At 37.2% G+C, this 10,396-nt stretch overlaps 1 gene segment (V, D, J or C); it reads right to left on the reverse strand.

Annotated features, from left to right (window-relative positions):
- Positions 1-10,007, reverse strand: part of LOC131349923 (T cell receptor beta variable 19-like) — a gene marked incomplete at both ends in the record, with an annotated part of 91,832 nt that extends 81,825 nt beyond the window's left edge. The window contains 2 exon segments of the V gene segment in view: positions 9,563-9,867; positions 9,989-10,007. Of these exon segments, the coding sequence occupies positions 9,563-9,867; positions 9,989-10,007 (324 nt within the window).
- Between the last annotated feature and the right edge of the window lie 389 nt (positions 10,008-10,396).

The raw sequence follows: 10,396 nt of genomic DNA on the forward strand, positions 1-10,396 counted from the left end.
TTGTCCCACTCAGTCTATTCCATGTAACATGTTAACAATATAGGAAGGGCTCATCTGGGATCTCTCACACCCATAGCGAGAATCATAACTCTAGACCAATGAGCCAGATTGCCCTGGACAGGGAAGTTGTGCACTGATGCAATTTCATTGTACCCTGCAAATGTACATCTTCCTGTTCTATGGGCTCATGATAAACTTTTCAGTTGACGACTATTGTAATAATTTCACTAACTCCATTTTGTTGGAAAGGAGACATCAACAAGCAGTGTTCTTGGGGATGTGCCCAAAGAACAGAAAGGAATGAAAGGAAGCCAATATTAAGTGGCAGGAACTTGGTTCATTTCGTGAAAATAGTCAACATTAACTAAATACAAATTAATTTCTTTTCATTAAGTAGCACTGGTTTCAGTAGAAATAAAAATACTTACACAAATTGTGACAATGTGCAAAGCTTCACGTACATGTACAATCTCAGTACTTTTTCCACACCTGTGATATGGTATATTCCAGTGGTGGGCTGTGCATTTCACACCTAGGCCTTCACTGGTGTCCTTCCTGAATTAATCCACCTCTATACCATCATTATGACGCCACGGCAATAGATACTAATCAACCGTTAAATAGCAAAGTATATATTCTCTGATTATCCAATCAAAGGACGGGAAATTGCTGACGTAATCATATGCCTGCTAGATGGACCCAATGACGCCAACTCGAAATCTGATTGGTTAATTTAACAGTTTCATTGCCATTTATTTTAAGCTATGGGCGCCTGCACTATTTATTCTTAAGGCCTTAAGGCAGATTTCTTTCACCCTGGCAACACATGATGTCAGCCACTGGCTGAAATATGATTGGATAAATACTCTTATCATAAATATACACTACTGGAAGCAGCGCAACCAAGAGAAAAGCTATGAAGTTTAGAGAATAGACAACTGTGAATAATTTAATACACATTCATGGAAAAATATATTAAATATATTAAAATGCAAGTCAGTGATTCAGATCACTGCTGTTTAGGCCAGCAGAGAAGGCCTTGCTGGCACTGATGACCCACCACTGGTGTATTCCCTCCTTATGCCTAGTGTGTCCATGATTCTGGAGCCTTTATTTAGGAAGATCAGTGAATGAACCCATTGTGGATTTCATGTAATGATACACATGAAAATACATATTGTAATTAGTCATATTAACATGTTTGTGTTACAGCCTGGGAATTTTGTTCTGTTGGCAAAATTTCCCATCTTCTGATTAGGTCAGTAAAACATTTTAAAACTTTATCTACTGCCATCTGTACAGAGTGTGTAAGCTCTTCTCTCTGGCAATACAGGTCCATCACAGACATAATTAAACTGATCAAAGTGTGACATTTATTGAATGAGAAACGCAGCATAACCAGTTTTTAGACATCTTTAGGCAGACTGACTGCATTTACTGTCATGGACTGCTGGACATTTCCCTGTCAGGACACCAGAGGGCGGTCTGGCAGGGTTTAATTATGTTCCCATGTGTTTTTGTTAACGTTGTATGCACCCTACCGCCCCACCGCTGCACACCTGTTCCTTACTTTTCAATGACTTTATCAGTACCTACTGCTTCTGATTCAGTATCTTCTGCTCGGCCACTGATACAGTACGCATTGATCAGTATAAGTGTGTAGTATAAATACAATATTGATATTCTTCATCTGTCATGTTGACATGGTGACCTGCAACTGCAAATCTGTAACAGTCTGCCAGTTAGAGCACCTGAACTTATTTTAATGATATTTATGGCTTTTGTCTGCATTTTGATGACATTTGGAAGTCCAAGACAATGGAGGCACCAGACAAGGGCTTTTTTTAAATCAAAATACATAAGTATCATAATCATCAAGCACACTGCATAAAATTTACCTCAGGTTTGATTCCCTGACTCCCCTGTCCTCCACAAAACCTTTAAGAGAACAATGGGGAAAATGCCACTGGGATATTTTCTGCAAGGTTGACAATGTTACTTTGGGACACCTTTGAAAATATTATTCTCCTTCCCTAGATTATACTACACCTCTTAAATTAGACACTTCTGAATGTTGTGAATCCCCAAACAAGTTGTACAATATTGTGCCTCTTAGAATACATGACAAATCCTAATTTGTGTTTGTACATATACATGAATGAAAATTCATTCGAATTAATCATGGGGAAAAACTGCAGCAAAGTACAATGAATTAAATTTTAAACAGTACACAGCAGCAACAAGTGACACAGTGTCTCTTTATTTTATTCTCTTTCTTCAGCTGCATATGTTACCACAAATGTCTTTTGTGTCTGTGGTTAACTGATAAGTTGCTAAAGGAAGTATCTTTGATATTAAACGTTGAACTTCAAATGAATTATTTCATAGGTTTTTGTACAGTCTCTCAGTGACTCTGTATCACTGTGCTACTACTCTAAGAGCACAGTGATAGAGTGCAGAATCTGAGATCTGCAGATGTTTGATAGTGAGTTCAGTAGAGTCTGGGGATGTTTCTGTATTGAATCGAGAGCCAGAGGGGTTGTGCTGAACTGAACTTGCTGCCTTTGCACCTTTATACAGTAAAAACTGTGGTGCGCTGTTAGGATATTGTCTGTACCAGTAAAGCAGAATGCTACCACTGCTTGATTCATATGAACATCTCAGAGTAACACTGTCCGTTTCCTTCCCCACAATGTTGACATCTTTGTCCTTCGGCCAAATTTTATCAGCAGAACTGCCTGTTGTATTGAAAAATGATTAATAAAAATATAATACAAATATCGAAATTAATTAATGAATTAATTAATATTGAATTAATTCTATGAATATTAGTTAATTCCATTAATTAATTGATGAACTGATGAAAATTACCTGTAACTAGAGTGAGAATCAGTGGTATGTATCTCACTATGTACAGTAAGTTGTATAGTTGATCCATTTCTGAACACAGCTCTGTGAGGATTCTGTATAATAGTGCTGTATGTGCTGAACTTTACACGTCTCTAGAAGGACACACCCAGGAAGTGATGCTGTAGTAGTGTAGAGTCATTAATATGGCTGTGTTGTATTTTAAGATTCATCATCTATACCATACTATAAGCCTTTATCTGTTTGTGTGTTTTTTTAATTATTTGTACATTTATAAATAATTATGATAATTTCCTATGATAAAAATCATAGGAAACTGGATCCAATCTCTCATAAGTAAATTTGCTGTGTCTGTTCCCAAAAGGTAATTAAATTCAGTTCACTTCATTTTCATTCATATCACTTTTAACAATAGACACTGTCTCAATGCAGCTTTACCGAAATACAGAAATTCAGAATAGAAATTACAAAGTTGAAAATTAACTTTACCCCTAATGAGCAACTCTGAGGCAACAGCGGCAAGAAAAAACTCTGTGAGACGATATGAGGAAGACTCAAATGTGAACCCATCCTCATCTGGGTGATACCAGAGAGTGTGATTATGAATAAATTACCTTCTAATTGTATATTATCAAACATTAAAAGCAGCCGAGGAGATGATCAGATCCACTTGTTTAGTTTTATCATCAACTTTAGCAGACAGACGTGGTGGCATAGGGATTTACCTTTTACCCTCCTTTCTGAAAAGGTCAATGTTAACTTACCTAATGAAAGCCACAGACACATGAATATAACAGTGAACATGATGAATGGTGTTAGTAAAATGACAATATTCTGAGGTCTTTCTGTACTCTATTATATTAATATTTCAGAGGTTCATGTCTCCACAAAGTGTGACATTCTCCATCCCGCTCCCTGTATTCCAGAGATAGGCTCCAGGTTGGAGCTTTAATTTTCAGAGGTAATTACAGTGGGATTTGAACCTTCTTGGACCTCTGGAGAAACAAGCTTCCAAGCAAGAACCAAGCCAGCAGTGCAAGTTTCCATTAGTTTTATCCCAACCACTCTATTCCATTTAAAACCAGGGCTCGTCCGGGATTTGAACCCGGGACCTCTCGCACCCAAAGCGAGAAGCATACCCCTAGACCAATGAGCCAGGTCCTCCCAGTCAGCTTGATGTGCGCCAATGAAGGTTCACTGTACTCTGTAACTGGATGACCTTCTTGTTCATATGGACTGGGGTCCGAGTAAAAGGAACTCGGTTACACAAAGTCAAGTTAACAATAAATCGAGGCTCCTGTGGGATTCAAACCTTTTTGGAATCCAGACGCTAAGTGTGAACCAAGTAAGCAGCTCTTGCCATTGGGCCAAATTATGTCATTTACAGGGTTGTTACTGTAGTCTTAGATTTCTGTTCTTGGTGAACAGGAATGAAACCCGATGTGGTCTTTAGCTGTTGTAGCTCATCTACCTCAAGAATTGATTATGGAGCACTATTTCAGTAGAGCTTATTTATTTCCTGATTGTGTGATGGAAACTGTGTTTTTATTTTCCACAATTCTTATTCTTAGTTATACATACTTTCAGGTATCCTGTAATTCTCAAAAATATATTAAAGATCCTGCAAAGACACACATGATGAACACATTAAATAGCATGCTCAGTAAAATAAACAAACAAACAAACATAAAATAAAAATAAATCAGATCAGCTGCTTGTCAAAAGAGTTGTACAATATGCACATTTTTATTCCTAGAACAGAATCAAATTCCAGCATGTGATCTTTACACTGTCATTAAGTAAATAAACCATCAAACCTGCCACTATTGTTTATGAGAACTGCACTTAATACTGCAGAGGGAGTGAACATGTGGCTTCTTCAAACACACACCTAACTTTTCTATCTGTATTTGGATTCACTTAGAATGTTTTGTCTATTCAATTCAAATAAAGTATTCATATATGGTTATATACATACATTTCTATTGGATCAATAATCAGAATGCTGATGTTATGCATAGCTTCCAGTCTTTTCTTCTTATTGTGATTCTTTAACACTTTCATGTTTGAGGTCTCTGTAGGTTTTTGGACAGTGAAGTTGACTTTCCTGTCACTGTGGGCTGCAAGGCGCAGTAGTACAGTGCAGAGTCTGATACTGAAGCAGGCGAGATCTCCAAATCCACACGCTTCAGACTCTTATGAACTTTAGCAGACAAATGAGGATGAGGAGTATCACCTGTCTGATTCACTCCCGATTCCGTCAACAGAACGAGGAATTCTGGTGCTGCATTGGAATATTGTCGATACCACTGTAGATTGTTCATAGAAACAGTGTATTTATAATCACAGGAGAGTGTAACTGCTGGCTCCTCTTTACCATAGACAGCAGAAGATGTTGGAGTAATGCTGTCCTGTGTGCTCTCACCTGAAGAGGACATTTATTTCAGAATATTATCATTTTATATTATACAGTATACATACAGTACATGCTCACAATCTAAAACACTCACACATGGAAACATTTCTTTACTAGTTATAAAACATTTAAACATGATATATGGGGATAAATAAAATATAAGCTTACCTATGAACATGGTAAAAAACAGAAACACAGAAAACCATCATGTTTTAATTTCCTCTGTTCTTCTGAAAGTTTCCTTTTTATGTTATTGTAAATGTCAAGTTTCCTTCTACTCTGTCTTCAGTGAAGCATCTAAGCATTTCTTGTGTACAAAGCCTCAACTGTAGCTTCCCTCTGTTTTAACCAATCAGAGTGCAGGATTTGCCACATTATGTAAAATACACACACATGTTCTAAAAGAATATAATGAGCAAAAGATTCATATATTTAGTTCCTGTATTTCCTATTTCTATGAACTTAAACCTTTTCTAATCTACAAAATATATTGTTGCAATTACAAACAATTCTTATTGTGAAATTAAATTCTTCAGCAGATTTATAGTACAGCCTTAAAGTCTAAACAAAACACCAAATTATAACAATATAAAACCCCTAACAAGGTGGTGTTTGAGAGCATGTGCACAAATACATAAGCATCTTGTATTAAGCTCAAGATTCTCAGTAATTCAAGTGTTTCAGTCGGACTGCACTCCACACACCATGTATCTGTGCTGAAGCTTTGTTCAGGTTTAATGTTCATGGCTACTTTAACACTCCACATGGTTCTGTTGTGTCCAGGTCCAATCAGGTTCAGTTCTAGAGTATTTTCATGTCATGTACTGCCATCTGCAGGAGCTGAATTTAAATAGATATATACATTATTTACATCAAGAACCATCAATATATTTAAAACAAAAGTATTGCTCACCACGCTGGGAATAGTTCACAGTTTCAATTCACAGATTCATTTGGAATCATTACAGCATTTCAGCATATCAGAACACAAGAATAATCCGTCTTTTTCTTTTTTATCTGTATTTCTGACATTAACCTAGACAAAAACAAGTCCTCAGATTCAGCATCCTTAAAGAGACAAATTTGCTGGTGTGCTTGTGATTATTGTCCTTTAATATGACCCAGTTTCAGCCCAACATAAGCTCATGGACAGTCTTACATTTGTCTCAAGAATATTCTAATATAAAGTGGAGATCATCAATGTCCAAATGATTAAAAGTTTTCTAGAGCCTGTGGCTGCAAAACAACCGAATCCTCACCCCTCCACCAACATGACACTTGGTATGAGGTGTTTGTTGTGATAAACTCTGTTTGACCTTCACCAAACATGAAACTATGAATAATGATTAACCATCAGTCCAAAAAAATATTGTTCCCGAATTTGTTAAGATGCTGCCATGTTTTTTTGGAGAGAAAGGGCTTCTTCCTCTCACCTCCTCCATGAAAGCCATATGTGGAGGCAGGACTGAGGTGGAGCACAGGTTTGTGAATGGACAGTGGTGCAGGGAAGAGTAAGTGCTGTTTCCACAGATCAGGGTCGTAACACTTAAGACCTGGGAAATGCAACTGTGAATGGATTTTTGTACATTGTACATCCATTTAACTGAAAATACAAATGTTACAATGCTGATACAATGCTGACCATTTGTGTATCGTGGCATCAGAAGATATTTGAACACTTACAATAAGCACTGTGAAGTAGATCTTTGCTCCAGGCTCCCGAACGTCTACAACCCACTTGATGAGCGCAAGCAGGCGCTCCGAGAGTCCTCCCTGAAGCTTTAGGAAAGGGAGACGACAAGCTCTGTTAATGCCAGGGTTTAAAATATGGGAAAAGAAAATGAAATAAAATAGATCCTGTTCTCAAACTACATTCAAGCATCGCTTTTAAATCTCCCGATAAGACGCTTACTGGCTGAGGCGTTAAGCCCTTCGTGAAGTATCCGCAGAGAAGCAGCTCGTAAAACACGTCCACGAGGTTGTAGTGGTAGGCCTGCAGAGAGCAGAAAAGTTACAAAAAGAAATTAACTTTACATAATGGAGTCCTAATGGAGTTCTCTATTATCAAAGTCTTTCAGATTTAAACAGCTGTCATGTTACACAGGCATTCATAAGCTTACATAGGACCCGGAGAGCTCTGCTTTGATGGAGTCCCGATGAGAAGGAGTCCTCAGGAACCGAATCGGAGCCACAGAGGCCAGCTGTACACCAACTGCATCCTGTTAAAACGTAAAAAACAAAAAAATCTCTGTAATTCACTTATGGTGTTCTAGATGGCGACTTAATTTACACCTTAACACGAAGCAGGATGTAAGCCTAAACATGTCCTGTTCTCCAAAAAAGATGATGTACTGTACATTTCCTCCCGCCGCCCCATCATAAGTGCTTCTTCTCATCGCAGTTTCATAATAACACATCTAACATTCTGTCACGTTCCTTACAGTAAAAACAGCTTGTGTAAAATAAAGGAAAGGTTTGTTTACCGGTTAAAAGGTTTGCATTACTCATTACGATATTTATCTTAATGATGCTACCAAGTTAATTATCCAGGCTTGCTAACAGTGTAGATAAACCAGTGTTTTTTTCACCCACACCCAGAAATAGAGGATTTTGATATTTAAAAAAAAGGGAGACGTAAAAATACAAAAATTTCCTTTTTAATGCTGAAATGTTAATAAACCTGTGAGTTTGTAAGCTAGTTAAGCTGAGAATAAACAGACAAATATTAGCATTAGTTAGCATTAGCTTGTGTAAATTCACCGTACATGGTGACTGATTAAAGTCTCAAAAACCTCCTGTCCCAGTCCATCATCCGAAATCTATCTAAATATTATACGGAATAATTATTAAAACCTTCACCTGAGTTCAGCAAGCTTTACACTCTATATGATATTGTGTAAATGAAATGATTAGCGAGGTTCGCTAGCTAGATAACATACATCTGTAACCAAGTCCTTTGGGGCGCTAACTGGATAATCACTAGTCTAATCATGATTTAGTGTGAAACCAGTACTCAGGGTTGGGAAAAGTGATCTGTTTGATGGGGTAAATATTATAATGTGGAAATAAATTCTCGTTAGCCGAGCTCATCAGCTTGGTTCAGGAGTTTAGCATTAGCACCAGTAGGCAAGTTTGCTAGCAGGCTAACTAAATATTATATTTACATCAACTGACCCAAACAATTGTGTAATAATTACAACAAACAGACAAGCTCTCTCAGTAGATAACATTAATCTATATATATATATATATCTAAATATTATACAACATTACATTAGTAATATTGACTGTCAGATACTGAGTCAGGAAGTGATTATGCCCAAGGCATAAGCGAACTAAGCGGCCCCAAGAGTACATGAAATGACCGTCTTTTTTCTGATATCTGTCAATGCACAATGGTTATTATACAAAATGCAGGTTGTTTCCTGTAGTATAGCTTGATTTGTATGTGCAGGACAGAGTAACATCATCACCTTCATCTACAGCTTTATGAGGGAAATCTGGCTCTATTGAATCTGCCATGGAGTCACCTGTTATAGAGAAGAGAACATAATGTTTTTAAACTTTAAATAATCAACAGGAAATACTTAAGTCAGACCCACACTCTACATTTTCACACTGCATCACCACACAGACTAATATTTAATATAATATAGTTAATATTTCTGCAATAACAAAAAGTCAATGTTAACTCACCTAGTGAAAGCCACAGATACATGAATATAACAGTGAACATGATGACTGGTCTTAGCTCAGTGAAAATAGTGGCGATCTTTCTGTAATCTAATATGTTAACACCATAAAGCTTCAAAATTGCTCCACCCCACAGTATCACATGACAGTGTCACCAATGTTGTTGTCAGATTGTTGATTCTTACTGAAACATCCTGGCTTTACATTCAGCCTCATATGGGGAACCTGTCCAGAGGACATTTAAGTAAACACATACTGAAAGCAGGTTACTGTCAGTTTGTGTGCAGTTTTACATCACCTCCAAAAACATGACAGTAGGACATTTTTCTAGGAGAAATAATGCTTTTGTGTGAATGAGTGTGTGAAAGGGTAAGTATATGGTTTGTATATGGAGCTCTCCAAAGGGTGTTTCCCTACCTCATGTGAACAAAGTTCATACCATATCAACCATGACCCTGACAGAATCCCCCAAAAGGACATGTAACTTTCTCTAAAGCATTGGGAGAACTTCTTTCAGTATAACAAAACTGTGTGAAGGTTTTTGTATAGTGCAGCTGGATTTCCTGTCACTGTGGGCTGCAGAGCACAGTAGTATAGAGCAGAGTCTGATACAGCAGCAGAGGAGATGATCAGATCCACTTTCTTATTCGTTTTATCTTGCTCTTTTTTAAGTTGTATGGACAATCCTGGATGAGGTGATTGAGCCTTTGTGACATATTCACTGCTTTCATCAATCAGCAGCAGAAACTCGGGTCTTGATCCAGGTTTTTGTCGATACCAGTGGAGACTGTCACCTGATCCAGTATATGTGCAGGACAGTGAGATGTTGCTGCCTTCCATTGAAAATACATTGGTTTGATCTGGTTTAATGTTATTGTCAGCAGCCTCTGCTATAAAAACATTACACAACAATATTGTGATATTTTAATCATAAATGACACATTTCACATGGAAAATTGTGTCTTCTTATTTAGAAAAAATAATATTTTGTGTGCAGTGTATATAACTTACCAACATCAGCAAGTGTGAAAAACACCACGAAGAGGAACAACATTGTTTTCCTGAGTGTTTAGTTCAAACCTCTAGCTTTAGAAATGAATGTCAGTGTTACTATTTGATGTACATCTCCACCTCTAGCTCCACCTACTTGTATTTATGCATATTCATGATAACTGTTCTATACTGTATACTGTTCATATAAATCTGTACAAATGTTTTTGTATTAAGGTCCTAAGCCATGGATTCACTCATACCATTTATTCAATTTTCCTGTGATATTTTGACATTGTTAGTTACATCACTTGTTTTTGGATCTCTCTCTCTCTCTCTCTCCCTCTCTCTCCCTATCTCTCTCTCATTAATAAAATGAGATGGACATTCAGTAAAGTCCTTTCTTTAGTAGGTGGTGTTTGTGACTGC

Source organism: Hemibagrus wyckioides, unplaced genomic scaffold, assembly GCF_019097595.1.
Source record: "Hemibagrus wyckioides isolate EC202008001 unplaced genomic scaffold, SWU_Hwy_1.0 Contig16, whole genome shotgun sequence".
NCBI classification, from domain to species: Eukaryota; Metazoa; Chordata; class Actinopteri; order Siluriformes; family Bagridae; genus Hemibagrus; species Hemibagrus wyckioides.